Consider the following 22556-nt stretch of genomic DNA (forward strand, 5'->3'; position numbering starts at 1 on the left):
CAGCCAATTAACTATCAGCACTATGTGGTCTGGGAAAATAAATTAAAACTCAGAATTTTTATATTTACAATATTAATCAGGTAATAATATAAACTTCATATATAAATAATATGTTCTCAGAGGAAAATGAGGTCCCAGAAGACAGTTTGAAGGCAGAAAGGTGGCAGGGTCCGCCACATAAAATACTGTAAAACAGTATAAATTGTGTTGTCCTTCAAGGTCAGTTTGTTTATTCAGTCATGAAAACAAAGAGAGTTTATTTATTTAGTTTGTTTCATTAAAGAAAAGAAAAATCCTCTTCTGATTAAAATGTATTCCCCAAAACTATATAGTGCACTTTTAATTTAAAACAAGAAAAAATAAAGTTCATAACAAACTGTGGAGCCCTTATACAGCATGTCATATTTTATATGTTCCTGCTGAATAAGAAGTTACTCATATTTTCTTTGTTTTGTTGAACAAATAGAAAAATGACCTATAAATACATCCCATGAAATAGACGAGTCTTCCCCTTTTCTTTTTTACACTACGGAGTGATTCCTCCTGTTCACACAGCATCTGCGCGCTGCTCGGCGCTCATGCCCGCGGTGCTGTCGGACTCCGGGAGGATGGACGGTGTGTCGCTGGGGTGAGTTTGGCTCCGCGTTAGGGATTAATTTGTAAGACTGCGATTCACGCTGCTTCTACATCTGTTGAACAACATGTAACCTCACACGGTCCACCGGCCGTGGATCCGACACGGACGGTCCCGAGAGCTCCCTCCCAGCACCCGAACTCAAGCTAGCCTTGTTGACTAGTTAGCTTCGGTGAGTTAGCTAGCATCGGCGGCTAACTGATGCAGCTGAGTTGCTAAACCAAACTCCCGAGTTTAACACGTCGACATGCGGAAACTGTGGTCAAGTGTTTGCTTTTAGACAAGTGGACCGAGCTCAGACTGTCGTGGTTTTTTATCTGTGGCAGGTAACGGCTGCTGTTATAAGCTTGTGTTAGCATTGAAGTTAAATGATTAGCAATGCTAACAGCTAGCCAGCTTTCCAACTTGACGCGCAACAAACTCAAAACAAACATTTTCTACTGAAATCTCTGTGAGATGTGGAGCAGGAGGGACGAGCTCTCTGTGCACAGCCACGACCACGAGTGAGCACTGGGTATATGTTAACAGATGTGTGTCGTTGTGTCCTGAAATAACAGTAATCCTGAGACTGCATCATCATTTCTTCATTGTGTTTGAGTTGTCTGTGCACAAAACACATCATCAGAGTCCGGATAAGAAACGTCCCTGTACACGCAGTCATCTGTTTCTGACTAACAGTGTGAAACATCGCCAATTAAGTACATATTCAGTCAGTTTCGGGTGGTGTCACATCTTTTGTTTACCTCCTGCCACCTGCTCTGAGGTAAGTGCAGGTCACCTGTGGTTATTATTTGCAAGTGAAACTGAATTTACCAAAAGCCTTTTACCTTTAACTGAATGTACGAGCTGTGAAAGGCTTTGTTTTCATGTGGATTCTCATGACTTGGACAAAACTGAAAGCTTTCTTCTGTGTGGTCAGTCTGGATCATGAAACATTAGGTAACAGGAAATATTTTTGTTTTTCCTCTTTTCTTTGTTTACCTGTCTGAGGAAGCAGATACGACTTGTGATAATTAGTGTTTGTCTTTTGGTTATAAACTCCATGGAAATCTTAACTAATAATAAATGTTTCCCATTCGTTACATATTTTCCGATATAGGTTATTTCACTCATGAAGATCATAGCTGTCCACACATCACTGGCTGACATCTTTCTTCTTCACTGTCAACACAACTACTGTAGTTTGTTTTTGCTCCCACAAACATCCTGTTGCTGATCAAACAACCAGAAGTACAATTTACTCAAGAACAATCTAAAGCTACTTTACTTGAGTATTTCCATTTTCTGCTACTTTAGACTTCATCTCCACTACATTTATTCGTTACTAGATTCGGATTATTCAGTGTTTATAGGCTGTTAGTTGTGACGTGTTACCAATCAGATGGTGTTGTAGGCGGGACATTGTGTGAGAGGAAACTGCATCAGAGCCAAAGTAGCACGTTTTTAAATTAGTTTATTTTATCAGCAATCTGACAGAAAAATCACTGATACGATAGTCGCAAATGCTGAACATCGGCCACCTGTACCGAAGATAGTCCCTAACAAACACACTCATGAGTAACTCTGCTGTAAATTACAGTTCGCAGTCGTTTTACTACATTTATCCTTTAATAAATCATATATTTGATACTAGATTTAAATGATTTAACAAGTAACAAATGTGTGAATGAGAGGGTTGGGAAGCCAGAAAGTAGTAAGAGACGACTGACTTTTGGTTTTGGTCTTTTCACTGTGTTTGTTGACCATCAGAAGAATAAATCAGCTTTAAGTCCTCATCACTTCAGAGTGCGATTAAAGGACGCGGGTCGAGGAATACTGTCGAGCCGTAATGTTGAATACAACAGAGATCTTCAGTCAAATAGAAACGCTTGAATGGTTATTAAGTGCAATTAGAGCGTCAGGAAATTGGCATCCATTAGTTTAATGCAGTAGGTATACAAGTGTCTTTTAAACATTTAAAAGGTATTTTATTTTCTACACAGAGTTTATAGCTGTTGCTAATTTTCAATTCTCGTCCCTAGTTGGGCTTTTACACGTAAGACATAAAACATACAGCTCTCAATGGTCGCTATCATCAAAACAAACAAACACTGTGCATCATGAAAAAGAGTTAAATTGAATCCAGCAAACCGAATGTGTTAAACATTTCCAAAGTTTCATGTACTGTTGCCTTCAAATTCAGCCTTCTGTGTCCTCTTTGTGTTTATAAACCTTTTGAGAGAGAGAGAGTGCTTCAACTCTCCCAAAATCATTTCAGTTTTGGTCGTGCACAAATGTATAACTATAAATAAGTATAGGCAGCAAAATAATCAGCAGCAATTTTGATAATCCACAAATTGTTTAAGTAATATTTGAGGAAAGATGCCCTAAATGTCCTCCTCTGAAATATGAATATTTGCTGGTTTTCTTTGTCTCGTACGAAGGCAAACTAAATATCTTCGCATGTTATTTAATAACACAAGGCAGCACAGAAACATCACCTCGGGTTCTGGGAATTAATTGATGAATCCAGAAAATAATCATCAGATTAATGGATAATAAAAATAATTGTTAGTTGCTGTCCTAGAAATGAGCCATGCAACTCGATGCAGACGTGACGCCCTTACGCCATGTGTATAATCTTGTACGTGATTGGGATTAATTTAAAAAATGTATAAAATCCACAGTCTGCAACAGCATCTGAGTTCCATGGCAACCAAAGCAGATTACCATGAAGAAGCGAGGATTATTGAACGAGGATGGGTCAGTGGCGTCATACAAGTATTCAAAAATAGCTGGTACTGGCAAACAGTGAGGCATGCTCAGAGACGGCCCTCATGTCTGCCCACTGGGGAATCACCAAAACAGAGACAGACTGGACTTTTACTGAAGAGCCTTTTCTGTGGTGTAGCACAATATTGACAACACAAGTATCAGTTTGATTCATTTCATCACTATTATCCAGTATTGCGTCCCTGTCTCATCCTCTTCTCATAACCCAAGAGATGACCGATCTAACTGTTGGGTCATCGTCTATCTCCAATCATCCAGACACTGCCTCTCATGTCTTACCAGTCTGGTGGCCACACCGGCCTCACCGCGTCCGAACTGTACCACGGATTCAGAGGAGGACACGGTGAATGGAGGGATGCACACCTTCAACCAGACGCACATGAGGAAGGCTTTCCAGCTGATGAACGACCTCAGGAGGTGCGATGCTGACACTTACTGCTTTCACCTAAAAAGCAGGAGAACGACACGTGAAACGTACTAAAGCTCAGAGGTTGATGATTGTATGTAACACCGTGGTAGACTGATGGATTTATTTACTAATAATTCATGTAAACATAAGTCTACAATCACAGATCCAGCATACATTTAAACTGTCAAGGATAAAAACACACTAAAGCTAAAAGCTTGTTATCTCCCAATGCATTAAATCCAGATATTACAAAAGTAAAATCTTGGCAATTAACACCTTAATTGGCACATTTGCTGGCAGCCGATCCGTCCATACTTGGCTCTAAAGATGCCCCCTCCTCCTGGCTCCTGTATGCGTATTTATTTTTACACATCATCTATCACACTTAAACAAATAGGAGAAACGTTATCACCTTTCTCTCACTCTCTGTTGTTCCTCACTTCAGTAAAAAGATGCTGTGTGACGTCCAGCTGGTGGCAGGCAGCGTCGAAGTGCCAGCTCACAGGGTGGTCCTGGCGTCCTGTAGCCCTTACTTCTGTGCCATGTTCACAGGTACACACACACACACACAAACATACACTGTTGGTTGCTTGGCATCATATTTAGATGTGTGTGTGTGTGCTGACGTGTGCTTAACTGTGTGTGTTTGTAGGTGATATGAGCGAGAGCAAGGCCCATCAGGTGGAGATCAGAGAGGTGGACGGACAGACTCTGAGAAAACTGGTGGACTACATCTACACAGCTGAGATCGAGGTCACGGAGGACAACGTACAGGTGAGAGCGGCGGGTGTGTTGGACCGTTCGTTCACGCAAAATCAACCAATCTCCATGAATTCTGCAGAACCTTGACATTTTGTCTAGTCACTGCAGCTTTCCTGCAAATTTGACCAGTCATTGTAACCGAAGATGCAGACATGACACAGAAGTCTCACCAACAAAAATTACTGCTTAAAATTCATGCAAGGGAATTCCCCGATTGTCTGTATCAATAAAAAGTATCTGTCGTATCAGTAAAAAGTTTTGGTGTAGCCCATCACTAGTGACAAACGGTGGGTGTGTGAAAATAGTGTAGGAATAAAAAGTCTCAATGAAATGATAAAACATGATGTGCTTTATTCAAAGGGTTAGAGTTAGATTGGCTGTGTGAAGAAATCAGAGGTAGAGAGAGAGCGCACGTGTGTGATTGATTATACATAAAAAAAATTGCAACTTTCTTTTTTTGCAATCTTCGCTTGTTCCCCTTATTTTCATCGCCTAAAATATGATTATAAACAAAACACTGCCTTTTTGTTTTCAGAAAAGCTGCTGTGAAATCAGTCATTTTAGGCTGCAGCAATCCCCAAAAAAGCCTGCGATATCCTGGAGGGACTGGTTAGAGAGTGTTTATGAACATGGAGAGCGAGGACAAAGGGAGTGAAAAAGTGTTTTCCTGTTTTTACTCGATGTTTTCTTTTACTTTTTTCTTCTGTTATGGCGGGTTTTACCTTGTTTCCAACTCCAGTTTCTCTTTGAAAACATCAAGTGTTCGTTTTGTGTCCTTTTAGACCTCTCGGCTCTTCCTCTCCTCTGTTGGAGAAGTAAACATGTAGCTGCCGGGGGACCAGCTCAGTTCATTTTTGTCACAGTTTTTCACAGTTTAGATAATTAAATCAGCGTAGTGCTGCTGCTCTCAGTAAAAATAGCTTTGCCAAACAGTGCTAAAACTTCCTCGTTGTAGAGAAGGAAACTTTTCTTATGGCTGCTGACTTGACCTTCTTCTGTGTGCGAAAGTCAGACTAACAACATAACATGCTCTTATTGAACACTGTAAGAGGGAAACTACCAAAAATCTCTGTTTTCATAGGCTGTGCAGAGTAGACAGCCTTTTATTATTATTAATTATTATTTATTCAGAACATATTTAACCTTTTGGTCTCATGACAAGTGATTATTTGAATTGATTCGATTTGATTCAACTTTATTGTCATTACTGGACAAAATGCACTTTAGCATTTAACCAAAATTGCAAAAAGCAGCAAAGTCAAAAGTTATGTATGTAAAGATATATAAAAATACAAAAATGTATAAATAAAGTGGGAAAAAAGTTTATGTCTGAGATAAGATGAGGGAAAAAAGCCTGGTTGATAAAACTGATTTTAAAAATGTACTTTCCATAAATGACCTGATCGCTTTGACTCTTTGATTTAAATTTCAGCGTGTCCGAAATGAACCTGCTCGAGAACAGATGATTAATAACAAGAGATGTGAGAGCTGGTAAAGGTTGTGAGTGTGAAAACACTGACTGGGTTGAGGCCTTGTTCATCTCGGTGACATTAACTCTTGGTCGCTGCATGGCTCTGGCACTGGGTTGAATAAATGCAGCGGGATAAAGCTGCAGGCAGGATACTTCCTCTGATTATTAGCACAGGAAGTGTGCATGGAGAGAGGCAGGAAATCCTCCCACTGTTAGCAGCGTGCCTGTCTGATTGGCTCACTCTGGATTGTGTAACGTGTGTGTGTTTTTTAACGACTGACTCCTGTTCAGTAAAAAGTTTGCCTGAACAGTATATGTGTGGTTTGTGCTGCCGTCAGTCCCGTATGTGTGTTTGGGTGTCACATCTGCCGTGAGCAGCGTTTCAGTGGACCTGATGTTCCCTTTTAGAAGACATAAGGCTTCAGGGCAGCTGTGCTCAGAAAATGGGAGACTGCAACAATACACACTCAGGATGAGTGTGTGTGTGTGAGGCAGACAGACGGTGTCACTGACCTAGTTAAATGGACTACAAGGAGTTCTTAACTGGTTATGAAACAGCCTCAATTTAATACTGATGCCTCTATGTGACCTACATAAGCAAACAAGACCATAAGTGAGAAGACGGGCGGTTTCTGCTTGGTTGTTATAGTAACCTTAACGTCAGTCACCAAGTCAGACAAAATTAAAACTATCTTTATGGTGGAGTGCTGAGGATGACTCATGGAGCTACACAGCTGGAGGAAAGGAGCTGCTCTCTGGTCTGCTCGTATTGTACAGCACTAAAACTAAGTTTACTTTATTTTATCGTCAGCAAATTATAGTTATTACATAGATTTGTAACTTTGTCCTCATACATCCTGCGAATAGCTGTGGTTAATAAAGCAAGAGAAGCCAGCTTAAAGATTGTCCTGCAAAAAAGTAAACTGTGGCTCAACTTTTGCTGCTTCTCAACGTGACGTCCTCCACGAGTCGAACACATGCAGGCGCCCATTCTCGGTCTGTTACTTCTTAATGTGAACGCTGTGCTGTGTTTCTGCTGTTTACTCTATGATTGTGGCGACCAAACATAGAATGATTACTGTCATAATAACTTGGCAGAGTTGTAAAATCTAGACTGTATTATAAACTACTGTCCATTGGTTTTATTTCTGATCAGACCTCAAACTCTGTGATCTGTTACTCAAATCCGCCTCCCTGGATTGTATTTCATTGACAGCTCCTTGACTTGCTTTAAAGCAGAGCTGGATTATGGCTGTAAGGCTGAGCAACAGTGACAGAATCAGATATCTCAGTGCTTTTAACAAAATGCCTTGAAAGATAAATGTAGAAGTAATGCGTCAGTATTTTCTCAGGATGATGAGAATATTTAATCTCATATCAAAATCTCAAAATGGTTATTTTCTCTTGTGCTTGCTGACACATGACATTGAAGTCGGTGTGGGGTTGTTGTTCTGCATGTCAGTGTATCTGTGATTCAAAGTCTGTTCATTTAAAAAATGTAAAGGCAAGATGTAGGAGTTAAGAAGATGCAGCGGTGAAGCTACTTTAAATTTAAGAATACACCCCCCCCCCTCCCAAAAAACCCCACAATGACCTACATTACTCTGTAAATGCAGATGATGGCGGTTTTGCAGTGTTGTAAATGAACAAAGCTGCATGTAAATTGCAACAAATCTGCTTGTTCAGCCAATACACAGTGCACGGATTAAAGCCAAATCCAGGGCTTTGTTTCCCAGTGCAGACAAACATCGATTTCATTTAAAATATTCTGCCGGCCTTATAGACGAATTGAGCTTGTTGGCGAGCTTGGTGACTGTTCGCTGGTTGATTGAGTGCATGGTTCATTAATTAACAAACTAACTGACCTACACAAAACTGTTGAAGTCATGAGTTTTTCACACACTGACGTCAAGCTACCACATGTTCCCAAATCTTTAGCACTGGAGGGTAATAACAGTGCTCCACCATGTTATTTTAAAACATGTTTGGCATGTTAAGATAGTAACTCCTTCCACCTATAAAATCCAGTTTAAATTGACCTCATGTGTGTCATTGTAGGTTCTGCTGCCAGCCGCCAGTCTCCTGCAGCTGATGGATGTTCGTCAGGTTTGTTGTGAGTTCCTGCAGTCTCAGCTCCACCCCACCAACTGTCTGGGCATCAGAGCCTTCGCTGACCTGCACACATGCACACAGCTTCTCAACCAGGCCCACGCATACGCTGGTAAGCTTCTCCATATTCACACCACAGATCGTGACTCATCTTTGCCAAAGTGTGTGTGTGTGTGCGTGGGGTGTGGTAGGACGATGGTACTTACTTATGTAACCGCCCTGAAAAAAATGCTAAACTTTTGTGGAAAAATGCGACACGTCCAGATGTCCTACTGTGACAGTGTGATGGTGTAAATGGTGTCAGATGTTGGAAAGGACATCAGGACATATTTGACTCAGTGTTTCTGTGTCGGAGAGCTTATTAGATGAAATATTTAGTTGTTGCTGTGTGTAACCCGACATGTTTGTGTCTCTCAGAGCAGCATTTCAGTGAGGTGGTGCAGGGAGAGGAGTTTCTGGGCCTTTCTCTGCAGCAGGTTTGCAGCCTCATCTCCAGTGACAAACTCACCGTCTCCACAGAGGAGAAGGTCAGACAGCACAACAAACACACACACACACACACACACACACACACACACTCACAATTCAGTCCTTTAATAAAAGCAGTAGTTGTCTGTCTTTGTTGGTGAAAAGATATACGCAAGGTTTTGTGGGTTTTTGAGGAACACAAAATAAAACATAAGCACTACCAGGAAAGCAAAGAGATTAAGACATCTAGTGGGAGCTGAGAAGTATCTACAGCTGTATTAAAGACACGTATCCTCATCATACTCGCCGCGTCTGATTAGCTCAGCTTGACATCAGACGTATTCCACTTGATGAAGTGTCTGTCTGCTTTAATCCAGTCAACAGGAAGAGTCTGAGGGAGCATCTGTGTGTCATCCTGCTGTCAGAGCAGCGACAGTCAAAGTGACTGCTGCTTCAGTCAGACAGAGACACAGAGGGAGCTGTCATCACTGTGAATTCATATCTTCTATACAAGCATCTGGGGAAACAATCAGTGACCTTGTGGCGGTAGTGGGTAGAGTACTGAAAAGCTATACTTAAGTAGAAGTGTGATTACTCCTCTAAACCTAATAAATTACTCAGAGTACAAGGTGCTTAATTAAATGCAATTATGAAAGTAACACTGATGTTGAAATTGGCATTACATTAGGTTTACTACCTTCTAAAGCAACACAATATAAAAGCCCCCAAAACACTAATTACAAAATAAGTTGATTCCATTTTCATAATATCAAAGGTTACGGTTACAAAGCTACATAGTTCAATAGCTAGCTACATTTTCATCTACAGTATGTGCAGCTTTCTTCAGTGTGTTCGCAGAGGTCAGAAGATGAGATTAAAAGCAGAGATCTCAGTGTTTTCTCTCAGGCACTTCATGTTACTGTTGTCTCGGATCGATTTTGGTACAAAAAGTGCAGCCAGATGTGGCCAGAGATTGTCGCTGAAAGCTTCCTCTTGTTCTGCCATTTGCTCCGTCGTCATCGCACTGTGGTGTTATTTCCTTCTACACTCAGTCCTCGCCTGTAGAGCAGACCAGATGTAATGATATGAAGCATAATGAAAAGTATATTACTACCTCAAAAACATACTTGATTGTGAGTAGAAATAGTTTTTTTTTTTACTTTTAAACAGTGAATAGCTCCTTATTAAATCAGCTGATGTAATTGTGATGTTTATATTGGATGTTATGTAGCTGCAACTGCCAATGACGGTGAAATAGTTGCCATTCAGCCGCTGGTTTATGCACACAGGTAATTTTCTTTTTTTGCCAAGCAAGCATTTCATAGCTGACACAATATCCTGATATGTTCCCCTCTGGATTAAAACTGTGAGGCTGAAGTGACAGGTTATTTCAGTAGGTCTGCAGTGTTTTGCGGACTCAGCATAAGGCTGAGCTATGGTTTAAATTCGGCAGTGATGGAAGAATTGGTATCAGTACACACACAGAGGATCAAGACTGTATTGTTCTTGACCTAACTACATTATAAGTAAACCATGTTTTATTATTGTGTCATTGTGCTGCATTGTGTACACGTGTGTCTATTTTTTTGGCCTGTCTAAATCTGCAGTGGAAGTGTGTGTGTTGTTAGAGGGTTTCAGGTTAAAACCCTGGAAGACTCGTCGAGTAACGGTCCTCTTTTCCCCCGGCTGCCGTCCTTGTTGTCCCTTTGTGCACAACAGGAGGGGCACTCGGTCCCTCGTCTGCCTGAGTGGAGCTGCTCCACAGGCCAACAGGAGACGATCAAGTGTGAATGTGTGTAAATCAAGGAATTTGAAGTAGTAGGTTTTAGACAGGAAAACATGCAAAAACATCCCCTTTGTTACGCTTTACACCCTGCTGGGAGCGATCGATATTTCACTGTGAAAGAACACAGTATCTGCTGCTTTCTACAACGCAATTCGCACAATCAGTGAGTTCAGTCATCTTAATTGCAAGGCGTGTCAGATCTAGATCTGAGTCCTCTCTCTTTGAGCCGCTCCCACCTTGGAATTTTTGGGGGTGGTAAGAAAGTGTGAAACGCATCTTTTACCAATATACAAATCATTTTTCACACACATACTGTGAATAGAGTCCTGGCAATTACAAGTAATTGCATTTTAAGACAAAGCATGATGAATAAAATAATTCTGTATAAGAAATCAGAATCTGTTTTAGCAGTTCACTCCTTGTCTGCATTTTTTTTTCGCAATTCCCTCTTTATCCTGTCATGTTTTCACTGCAGTCTAACTCTGCTCTCCATTTTTTAGGTGTTTGAGGCCATGATATCTTGGATCAAGCACGATAAGCCAGCTCGTCTGGAGTACATGCCCAAACTGATGGAGTATGTAAGACTTCCACTGCTCTCCAGAGATTACCTGGTGCAGGTAAAAGACATTATTCACTCTACTTTCTCTAAGTTTTCACTTTTTTTTATATCCTGCATATCTGCAAATGTTACAAGTCAAGGAACAAGGTTGAGCCCTGAATGTTGTGACGGTTATTAGTTACACTGATTGCAATCAAGATTCTCAGTAGTCCAGATCACAGGATATCTAGAAATGCTTTAGTTAGTGAAAACCTGAAGATGTTTAGTTTCTAGTCTTGGAAGAGAAAAACTCATCAAGACTTAACAGAGAGTCTGGTTCCATACCTGCTTCATCCTGGTTTGGAGTTCATCAATTTTCATTCATCAGTTCAGTTTCACTTCAGTGCACCACAGTGCCCGAACTGAAACTAAAATATAGTGTAGCTTATATTTTTTTATGTGAGCTGGGCAGATTTGGGAATAATTACCTGTTACCTGAGCTCATTCTCTCTTATTCAAGCTCCCTGAGCCAGTGACAGGCTCAGGGAGCTTAAATAAGAGAGAATGAGAGTAAGAGCCATAATTAAAAATTCAAGAACTGAAGAGGGGAGCAACCGTTGTTACGAGTAGGCTACAGCAACTATGTAGCGCTTATGGCAAAGAAACCTAGCTGCCACAGGGGGAGACAAAAGTTCTGCGCTGCAGGTTGAACTTGATCGATATAAATAATATCAATATCTTAGCTAAAGATTATGGTAAAATGGTAAATGGACTTACATTTCTATAGTGTTTTTCCAGTCTACTGACCGCTTAAAGCGCTGCAAAACACTTCACCCATTAACACATTCATACGCTGATGGCCGAGGCTGCCATGCAAGATGCCAAGAGCAATTTGGGGTTTAGTATCTCGCTCAAGGAAACTTTGACGTGCAGCCGGGGAATCGAACCAGCGACTTCCCATATACTGGATGACCCACTCTACATCCTGGCCACAGCCACCATTTCATATCCACAAAAAATTATCCTCCTTTTATAGTTAGATACAGATTTTAACAAATCCGGCCGCTAGTGAAGTTTTTTGTTGGTGATTCTTTGTTTATGTTTCCTTATTTGTTGTACTATTTACTTTTTTAAAATTTATTTATTTATTTATTTTTACTATATTTTATCATTGATTTTTTTTTCTTTATCTTGTGAAGTACTGCGGCCTTTATGGTGAAAAACTGTCACGTACTCCTAACATTATTTTACTATTATGATTATTATTATTATTAACAATAATAATAATCATAATTTTGATTTTTTTATTATTATTATTATTATTATTATTATTATTATTATTATTATTATTATATTTTTTCTCCGTTACGTTGAGGGGTAAAAGCAGACGTGAAGTTGTGTCGATAACACAACTGGAAAAAATAAAAAATAAAAAATAAAAAATCTCTACCCGCCATTCGGAGGAAGCGGAAATACGACACTTCCGGGTGTTGGACCAATCACGTCGCGATCTTTCCCACAGTAATTGCGTAGCGTTAGCTTGTGGCGCTGGCTCGCGACCACAGCTGCGGCGCAGTTGTGACGTTTCATCACGCTACAAAATGGCGCACAGGTGTTTATATACCGCCGAAGACGTGAGACAGTTTCTGGACGCGAGCGACGACGACAGCAGCTTCTCGCAGGAGGAGGAGGAGGAGGAGGAGGAGGACAGCGAGGAGCACAGTGAGGAGGAGAGGTGCCATTTTGAGCTCCGACTCAACTCCGATGAGGAAGTTTGTGATGAGTAAGTGAATTATTTCACCTCTGTCGACATCACAGCGCTTTAGATAGTTTAAACTCCTGTCTTAAAGCAGCTTGTTTGGAAGTAACGTGAGATTAAAACCGCCTGAATCGTGTCGCATTTACTGCAGCTAGCAAAGTGAGCTAAAGTCAGCTGGCGTCAGTTTGTGTAAATGTTAGTTTGTTCCAGTTTAGCTTCTCAGTCTGTGCACCTTTCTGTGTCTGTAGCGACAGCCGTCACAATGATGAGTTATGTAACGTGTCCTCATCACATCAGGCTGATGCTGTGAGCTATATAAAATATGGTTGTGATATTAATGGGAGGTAAACCAGACTCATAGAAGTTGTGACAGTCTGTTGTAAGTGTAAATGATTAAAATACCTGTCAGCATGTTTCATGGCAGCTGTAATGTATAAACACTGATGCAATAGATAGATTCCTTTATTGTGTAAAGTGCATTCACACATAACAAAAGAAAAGTAAAAATGTTAAGCTGACTTAAAGTACATTTACTCAAGTAATGTATTTAAGTATGATTGACAGGTACTGCTCTATGCTTCCTCACCACTACATTTTAAAGGCAAATATAATGTTTACTTAACTACGTTTACTTGATAACTGAAGTTATTGGTTACTAACACTATCAATAATCAGAAAAATGCTGAATATACAATATATATGTATAATTTATCTTTACTTCTACTTGTGGCACATAAGTACATTTTATATCCGATACTTTAAAGGTGCAATACGTGAGAATTGGCCACCTGTCAATTTCATACTCAAAACAAATATGGGGCAGCATATCATCAGAGTAACGCGTACTGCTGCTAACTGTAGCTGCTGTTAGCTAGTTAGCCCCGTTAGCCGTGCAGCTAGCGGTCCACCCTGTGAGCTCTGAGCACCAGGGGGTGTTAGTGTTTACACTGTTGGCACAGGAGCTTTATCTCTACAACATGCTTTGTCAAATATTTATATAACATTATTTTAAAAAAGTATGTATGTCGTGTTACTTCAAAAAGTAGTTGAACATGTGATAAGGGGACCCAATTTTTTTAATTTCATTCATTATTTTACAGAAACGTGGAGAACATTTCACCTGCGAGGAAGAAAGCTCGGTGTCAGCCCAGTCAGCAGCAGCTGTCGTGGAAGACAGAAAGTGATGACGACGCCGCTCCAACACCATTAAAGTTTCTCCCCGCGAGGAAACCTGGAGTGAAGCTGAGCAGAGGGGACAACCGCACTCCTCTAGATTTCTTCAAGTTGTTCTTCTCTGATGATGCCGTGGAAACCCTCTGTCGTAACACCAACAAGCAAGCTGCCAGGAGCACCGCCAGAGGGGTGAAGGACGGTTGGACAGATGTTGGAGTTCCTGAATTTTACAGCTACATTGGACTGATATTCTACATGAGCATGGTCAAGCTGAAAAACATAGCGGACTTCTGGCGTGAAAACAGCATCTTTACCATCCCTTTCCCGTCACAGGTGATGTCAAGGGACAGATACCAGGCCTTATCCTGGAATGTACACATGAGTGACCCAGATGAGGACAGAATAAATGACACCAAGACAGGAACCTCAGAGCATGACAGACTTTTCAGGGTCAAACCTCTCATGGATAGTATTCAGAGAGCCTGTAAGTCATTCTATCATCCCAGCAGAAGTCTTGTGGTGGATGAACGTATGGTGCCTTGCAAAGGACATAGTAGGAGGAACCAGTCCATCAGGAACACACCAACTAAATGTTGTTTCAAGTTGTTTGTGCTCACAGACTCCAGTAATGGGTACACTGTAGACTTTTCTGTATACACTGGAAAAAACAACTTCCCCACAGGCCGCGGCCTCTCTTATGACTCTGTCATGTCACTGATTGACAGAAGGCATTTGGGGTCTGGGTATCATGTGTACATGGACAGTTTTTATACAAGCCCAAAGCTTTTCAAGGACTTGTTTGCCTCCAAGTTTGGTGCTTGTGGAACATACAGAGATTCCAGGAGGGACTGTCCACACAGTGCTGTCAATGCACTGACGAAGAAGTCACCCAGAGGAACGTACCGCTGGATAAGGGACGGTCCTCTTCTCTTTGTGAAGTGGATGAGCTCACAAGTGGTGTCTGTCTGCTCCACCATCCACGCAGCCTACACTGAGGATGTAGAGCAGGGAAGCGTGAAACACAGACAGGGTGGTTGGGCCACAGAGTCCTTCCCATGCCCCTCACCGGTGAACGAATACCACAAGCTCATGGGAAGTTCAGAGTCGTCAGACCAGCCGATTCAGTATTACGCAACACAACACAAAATAATGAAATGGTACAGGAAGCTCTTCCTTCACTTCTTGGACATCTCTGTGACTAACGCCTACATTCTCCACAAAGACCTCATGAAACAGGACAGCATGACCCAAAAGGCTTTCATGGAGGAGCTCATTGCACAGCTGTGCGGCGTGACACAGAAGACCCCCGCAAAGAAAGCTAGTTGTGTTCATGTGCCAGTTCCTGGGGGTGACGTTGCCAATGGCGTCAGGATGAAGGCCAACGCTAGAAGCAAGACCTGTGTATATTGCAAGTTAAATAAGAAAAAGCGCTTCAAAACGCCTTGGAAGTGCAAAACATGCGATGTCTACCTCTGCATTCAACCAGACCGAAACTGTTTTGAAGCCTGGCATCCTGATGAGGATGATCCATCACAAGATGAAAGATAAGAAACTCAAACATCCCAAAGGAAACGCTCTCTTTTAAACTATCAAAATGCCAGAACTGTCACGGTGTTATCGTGTTTCAGAATCAAGCTCAGAAATTCTTGTGCCAGATGTTGCTCAAATTTTCTATTATTCCAGTAATTTAATGTGACTACACTTTTGTATGTTTGGTTTTGAACAACAGCATTTTCAATAAACTGTGAAAAGGCCTTTATTGTCTCTTCTTTTCTTACAATTCACTCTGACTTTCCCAAATTATGGGCATGAGGGGGGGTCAAAATAAAATTCCAGACTGATGGGACATCATATTTGGCATTGGGGAGGGACATTATTAATGGTGCGTTGACACCTACTTTATCAATATTTACTGACTCTGCAAAAAAACTGTCACTCCAAAGTTGTAACACTTTTGTTGTCAAACCACATAAATTCTGAATGATTTAATCACCTGTGAGAAGCCAACACTTCTGAGGCTGTTCAGACCTCGTATCAACGCTCTGGTTTCCATTTGTGGGCTCTTATTCTGCCAATGTTAGCAGCAGATGTTTGTGAACACACAGTCTGTTTCAACTAAGCATTGAACTAGTACCCATAATATCCCCAAACTCCAGAACAAATCGTGTGATTTGGGAAATTGTTGAGTGAGGAGAAACATAACGAACTTCATGAAACTACTACGGCAAATTGTAAATCATCAATTCAATCAATTTGGGGTTAGATGCAAAACATTAAGTTGCGTCTTTCCTTCTAAAAATTGTCCGTATTAAATGTTAATACCAGGTCTGAATTTGCTCTCTGTTTACAAAGTTCAAAACTTGTAAGTTTTGGCCAAAAATTGTTTTATAATGTGTCGTTTTACAATTTCTCTGCAACTCTTAATATTTGAAGTGGATTTAAACAAAAAAACTTCTCCCAGATATTTAGTGCTGGATTTTTGATTAGTATATGAATATGTAGCTCTGCGATCACTGTTATATTGATTTTCCTGAAATGTGGTCCCTGTTTCAGATTGTGGAGGAAGAAGCTTTGATAAAGAACAACAACACCTGTAAGGATTTTCTCATAGAAGCAATGAAGTATCACCTGCTGCCAGCTGACCAGCGACACCTCATCAAGACGGACAGGACCCGACCACGAACTCCCATCAGCATCCCAAAAGTACAGAAACACACAACTCGACATGACAGTCCTGAGTAAAGGCTTCATGTGTATCTACCTTGTACAAAGCAGTGATATATTGTAACTAAAGAAACTGACTGTGTGCAGGTGATGATTGTGGTCGGCGGTCAGGCTCCCAAGGCGATTCGCAGTGTGGAGTGTTACGACTTCCAGGACGATCGATGGTACCAAGTAGCCGACCTGCCTTCGAGACGCTGTCGGGCAGGTCAGCCTGTGTTTTGTGTTTAAATTTGAACTTTTTATCTCCAATCTTTGTAGTTTGGTCCAATAAGTCTGCCATTTTTCTCCGGTCATACTAAGATCTTATGTTCGGCAGGTTAGTTGTATAGTTGACGGGAAGAAAATTAGTTGTCAGTTACGTGTATAATGATTAATAGTTTCAGTCATTGTTCAAACAAAAATGTCAAACCTTGTGTGTGTGTGTGTCCAGGTGTGGTTTCCATGGCAGGCCGTGTGTATGCAGTTGGAGGTTTCAACAGTTCGCTGCGGGAGCGAACTGTGGACGTGTACGACGGAGTGAGAGACCAGTGGAGTGCGGTGGCGAGCATGCAGGAGAGACGCAGTACGCTGGGAGCTGCAGTGCTGGCAGATTTACTGTATGCTGTCGGGGGATTTAACGGAAGTATAGGTACACACATACACACACAGGCTAACGGGCTGAGCACTTAGGTAGGGCTTCACGATATATTGTTTGAGCATCAACACAGCCAGCATATGGTAAAACGTAAGCCTTGTTTCTAATTTGCTAATATTTCTTTTGTCTCTTTCTGTGTATCAGGTTTGTCAACAGTGGAAGCCTACAATTATAAAACCAACGAGTGGTTGTATGTAGCCTCTATGAACACACGACGCAGCAGTGTGGGTGTCGGGGTGGTCGACGGTAAGACGTGTGTGTGTGTGTGTGTGTGTGTGTGTGTGTGTGTGTGTGTGTGTGTGTGTGTGTGTGTGTGTGTGTGTGTGTGTGTGTGTGTGTGTGTGTGTGTGTGTGTGTGTGTGTCATCATAAGCCAAAATCCAAATGTCACCTGTCTTAATGACCGTGTGTGTCTACAGGTAAGTTGTATGCAGTGGGAGGCTACGATGGAGCATCTCGTCAGTGTCTCAGTACAGTGGAGGAGTACGACCCCGTCAGTGATCAGTGGTGCTACGTAGCTGACATGAGCACACGGCGCAGTGGAGCAGGTACAAACACACACATACACACACTTCTACACTACTCTACATGTATAATACACACAGAGAGCTGCAGAACAATACAGAACAGTGGGTCTTTAAAAGAGATGAACACACGGCTACAGACGACTAAGCCTTACACTGTACACACTGTATAACAGTTAATGATTCAGTATTTGTCCTATGGAGCAACAGCACCACCTGGTGGACTGTCTCTGCAATTGTACAAACAAAAACCCAAGAAAGAACAACTATTATTTGCATTATTCATTACAGTGAGACATGAACAATATAAAGAATTAGTACCACACGTTTTTTTTTCTCTTGTGTCTAGGAGTGGGTGTGTTGGGCGGTCAGCTGTATGCAGCAGGCGGACATGACGGTCCTCTGGTGAGGAAAAGCGTTGAGGTGTACGACCCACAGTCCAACGTCTGGAGACTGGTCTGTGACATGAACATGTGCCGACGAAATGCAGGTCAGATCACACACACACACACACACACACACACACACACACACACACACACACACACACACTGTCCATCAGCCAGGTTTTTGTACACCGGTCGACTGGTTACTGTAAATAATAGAAGTGGCAACATTTGTGATTTTAAAGCATTCAGTTGTTTAAGACCACACAGATCTGGTTACTTTGTTCTGATGAACACATAATGATGTTTTTTTATGCCTTCACGTACCATAAAACTTACTGTAAACACATATATATGGATTTGTCCGGGTTGTTGAATGTGTACAACTCTCTCCTCAAGGTGTCTGTGCCATTAATGGGCTGCTGTACGTGATCGGAGGAGACGACGGGTCCTGTAACCTCTCCTCTGTAGAGTTTTACAACCCAGCCACAGACAAGTGGAGCCTCATTCCCACAAACATGAGCAATGGACGCAGCTATGCTGGTAAATCTGATGACAGAGCACAGACAACATTTCTACGTCTTACAGAGAAATACAGTTTACCTGTTCACGTAGCTGTTTCCCTCACTCAGTCTTTCATTTTCTCACTCCTACAGGAGTCGCAGTGATTGACAAGCCATTATGACCGTTGGCTTCCCACAGCATCAGCTCGGCAGCACATCTCACAGAGACTCACGCTGACGTCTGAAGCTCAACAGGCAAACTGAGCGACGCCAACTGGACGGGACGCCCTCAGTCCTCAGCTGTCTTAATAATCAAGGAGGCAGCTTGAGGAGGTTTTTTGGCGCTGATTTCGTTGCTCTGTCCAAGTCATTTCCATTAGTGAGACCCTGACTTTTAGGGACGCTGTTGCACTGGAAAAGAGACAATATCCACACGATGGTGGGCTTATAAGAACTTTGTCTTGGTGAGATGTTTTTTTCAAATGCCAAGCAGATAACCTGTGGCTGTATCAGCTCACATAAGACTCACTGAGATGCTGATGTTGGAAAGACTTTGGAAAGAACCCGACACAGACTGACTGAATGAAGCGGAGTGTGTTTGGCGTTCGGGTGATGGACTGTGTCAAACCTGGGCACGCCATGGGAGCCTTTTTTTTTTTTTTTTTAACTCTGAGACTTGCCACAATTCCCTAGACTATAAATTGGCTTATTTGCTCAGCTTGTTTTTAAGAAATGAGGCAGGTAAGCTGGTCCAGAGAGCTGAGGCGTAACAGTGGTTGCAGAGTGTATCTGTTCTCCACCTGGAGACCTGGACCGAGAGAGCTGCGAGATAATTTAAAGAATGTACAAAACATCTTATATGCAATCAGCTATTTAATATTTTTGAGATTGTTTTTAAAGAGGTTAAAAAAACCACTGCTGTGACTTTATACCCCGGCTGGTCGATCCGTGTCGACGCAGCAGAACTCGATTCTGTCGTTGACACACTACTGATGCACTGATCACTTGCACTGACTGACACAGGCCAGCAGGCTCGCTGTTTGACTCACCGATCGGCCGGCCCGGACGTCTGCCCGTCTCTCTGACTGATCAACTGTATCGCTGACCTGCTGTCAGACAGACAGACGGCCGCTCAGCTCTCCGTCTCCGTTTCTGATCGTACTCGTTGGAGCATTTAAACGCGCCACTTGAAGGCCAATAAGTTCATCCGAAATTGTAAGGATAAAAAAAAGTGCCAGTTAGGATGATCAGAATAATGCTGGAGTCACGTGGTGTTTTTATCTCTTAGTGACAAACTGAAATGAGGAAATGTTTGTTTGTGTCAAAATGCACTGTAGAAATTCAACTGTAAACTTATAATGTAAAAGATGCAGTTTTAAGATTTTCTATTTATTGTTTTGGGACAATAATGATCACATAGCATTTATTCATATCAAAGTGAAGTTCTCATTTCATTTTGTCAGCCTAGTGTTCCTCTTGTGCTCCACTCACATGATTCAGATGATGGTGGGTGTATTTTAGGTGTAGTTATTTTGTTGACTGACTGGTGCCATAGCTTTGAAGAAAAGAGATTAACAGAAGCTGTTTTAACGAAAGGTGTCCTCAGCCAACCTTTCACTTCTGCCTGCAATCTTCCAGAAATCACGGAGTTAACGATTGGCTGTCATGATAAGATGGTATATAAAACACTTCAAAGACCATACTGCTGTTTCTGTATGTTTAGTCGATTTGTAAGTCATCTTTTCTACACGAGTCCCATCCACGTTACAAATCCTACACTGAGCTTGATTGATGCATTTTTTCGTGTCTTCCAGGAAGTTGGTTTCAGTTCTTATGACCACAGTATAAAATCTCAAGATACAGTAAGTGATCACTGTGAATACTCCAGTTTTTTTGAAGGAACCTCGGCGCTCATGTTGCTGCTTTAACAGACGGGACAATCGAGACGGGATCTGTCGTTAAAGTTAGGTCAACAACATCAGGGTGAGCTCCAGATTCCCAGAGCAAAAACTCCAGATGCCACTTTAAATTGTACGTCATCAAACTTAACTTTTTCATCCGCTGGTCAAATAGCTAGTGACTGCTCAAATGTTCCCAGCCACTGAATAGATTTCTATAGTTTTTCTGGTTGGTGAGTGAAGGAAAAAATCTAGAAAACCAAGATCCAAACGGCAAGTAAGCAGCTTCTTGTCCTCCACCAAGGAGGTTACGTTGTTTGGTTGGTTTGTCAGCAGGATTACTCAAAAACTACTAAACGGATTTCCACAAAACTTGGATGGTGGATTAGTCTTGGCCCAGAATAGACCCTATTAAATATTTGTGTGGATCGGGATTAAGTGACTGATTCTCTTTCTTGTTAGCATTGCAAGAGAGAGGGTGTTTTTTTGGCACTTCCATTAATTTCTCAGGGAGTAATCTCGGGAAAGAAATCAGGCTTATTGAGGTGGCAGGTATCTACTGTGAGTGAGTACAATTCAATGCGGATCCAAATAAAAATCTGGATCTTGGGGATTTAAACTTGTTTTATTTGATATTGGATTAGGCTTGATTGAATTAGAGGGGACTGTCGGGCCTTGGCGGAGGTATGCGCTCTAGTGTGTCATTCTGGTATTACAAATTTGGCAGCCACATTTCAAGTCTCTGTTATTTGAAACCACTCCTGCATTAATTCATTCACCTTTTCTTACGTAACACACTCGGTAGTTACTGTAGTAACTAATAATACGTTGAGGTCGATGACGCTAAAGAATCAGCGTCATTTTGTGTCATCGCTGAAAATCATGCGGCGTGTTGGGAGTTGAAATGTGGAACCATGGACGCTACTTTTTTCCATGTGGCAAATGTTTTTTTAAGGGCGCTACGTTGCATAAATTGCACACTGACAGTTTAACACTATAACAAAATGAGGGGACATAAATAAATACACTTGGCAGTAAATAAAGGGGGAATTCAAGCAGAACTTTATTAACATCTGAACCTACCAGAGATGGGTTCCCGACTGCGACCGTTTTTGGAGACGGTGCGACTAAATTCTGTATTCAGGAGCACCTGTGCGACTTCAGAATACAGCCCAGGTGACTTAATTTCTCGAAGTCATCGTTTATCATGTGAAACACCAGGTAACGTGGCCGCCAAGCAAACATAACAAAATTCTGCGATCAATCATCAGATCCACTTCCTCCTCATGTACGTGGTTTGTGACTCTTAAAACACTACTTTCCTTTGTAACCTTTTCTTTTAAAATAAAACGGATGTCCTTTCTGTGAATTGTATATTTATGAGCAAAGGAGTTTCCTGTCAGTACTACGGCTAAGATGGAAAAATATGAATGTGTTTCTTAAGCGGTGCTCCTAAAATCTTCAGCAGAGCACCAGTGTTAAAAGTTTAAAAAGTTAGTCCCTGTATCGGAGGGAAACCTCTTTCTGAACACTCTGTACTTACTTCACTGCAGTGCTGCTTTAAATAAAACCTACTCATCATGAAGTTGGAATCCAAGTCCAGTCAAATGAAGCAGTGGCTGCCTGGATCATAGAAAAATGCATTTTTCAGTCTAAAAACACTTTTTGTTCAGTGTTAATCATCAGTTTGTTATAACTATATGCAATTTGGTCTTTATGGGCTAAAACATCCAAAAAAAAAAAACACCAGTGTGGTTGAGGTTCAAAGTTCAATCTTGGCCTTGGAAGCAGAACTTTTACCTCAAGGTCCCTTTAGTAGCTGTTCTGGAGCTGGTCAAGACTTTTCCTTCATGGTGACTTAAGAGTTGAACTCTAAACCTCAGCCGGTGAAGACCTCAGGTCAAAAGCTCCAGAAGATCTGCTTAACGGACCTTGAACTCGGAGATGTGTTTTTGTCACGAGGTATGGTCCTTGAAGTTTTTCAGATGACTAATGTTCTTACTTCGC

At 41.6% G+C, this 22556-nt stretch overlaps 2 protein-coding genes across 3 annotated transcripts; both read left to right on the forward strand.

Annotated features, from left to right (window-relative positions):
* The first annotated feature begins 551 nt into the window (after window positions 1–551).
* Window positions 552–20351, forward strand: klhl3 (kelch-like family member 3). 2 transcript variants are annotated; one of them, XM_073486752.1, is made up of 15 exons: window positions 552–628; window positions 3665–3823; window positions 4261–4367; window positions 4468–4589; window positions 8107–8269; window positions 8575–8684; window positions 10912–11028; window positions 16435–16584; window positions 16693–16810; window positions 17036–17233; window positions 17384–17485; window positions 17658–17786; window positions 18112–18252; window positions 18548–18691; window positions 18805–20351. In XM_073486752.1, the coding sequence occupies exons 1-15, from the start codon at window positions 579–581 to the stop codon at window positions 18831–18833; spliced, it is 1839 nt and encodes a 612-aa protein (XP_073342853.1). In that variant the 5' UTR covers window positions 552–578; the 3' UTR covers window positions 18834–20351. The 2 variants fall into 2 exon arrangements, with proteins under 2 accessions (XP_073342853.1, XP_073342854.1); XM_073486753.1 differs by having other exon boundaries at window positions 555–628; window positions 3689–3823; window positions 18805–18930.
* Window positions 12514–15512, forward strand: LOC141013161 (piggyBac transposable element-derived protein 4). The gene is made up of 2 exons (XM_073486754.1): window positions 12514–12732; window positions 13809–15512. Exons 1-2 carry the CDS (start codon window positions 12551–12553, stop codon window positions 15427–15429), a joined length of 1803 nt encoding a protein of 600 aa, XP_073342855.1. The 5' UTR covers window positions 12514–12550; the 3' UTR covers window positions 15430–15512.
* Window positions 20352–22556: the final 2205 nt, after the last annotated feature.

This window comes from Pagrus major, chromosome 18 (assembly GCF_040436345.1).
Source record: "Pagrus major chromosome 18, Pma_NU_1.0".
NCBI lineage: Eukaryota > Metazoa > Chordata > Actinopteri > Spariformes > Sparidae > Pagrus > Pagrus major.

What these genes read in the sequence shown, in the direction of transcription:
- klhl3 (XM_073486752.1), top strand. Translation starts at nt 579, where the DNA reads ATGCCCGCGGTGCTGTCGGACTCCGGGAGGATGGACGGTGTGTCGCTG. An exon ending in CTTCTGTGCCATGTTCACAG is followed by an intron (nt 4,368 to 4,467) that starts GTACACACACAC and finishes GTGTGTTTGTAG; the next exon opens with GTGATATGAGCGAGAGCAAG. An exon ending in CATGTGCCGACGAAATGCAG is followed by an intron (nt 18,253 to 18,547) that starts GTCAGATCACAC and finishes TCTCTCCTCAAG; the next exon opens with GTGTCTGTGCCATTAATGGG.
- LOC141013161 (XM_073486754.1), top strand. Translation starts at nt 12,551, where the DNA reads ATGGCGCACAGGTGTTTATATACCGCCGAAGACGTGAGACAGTTTCTG. An exon ending in GATGAGGAAGTTTGTGATGA is followed by an intron (nt 12,733 to 13,808) that starts GTAAGTGAATTA and finishes ATTATTTTACAG; the next exon opens with AAACGTGGAGAACATTTCAC.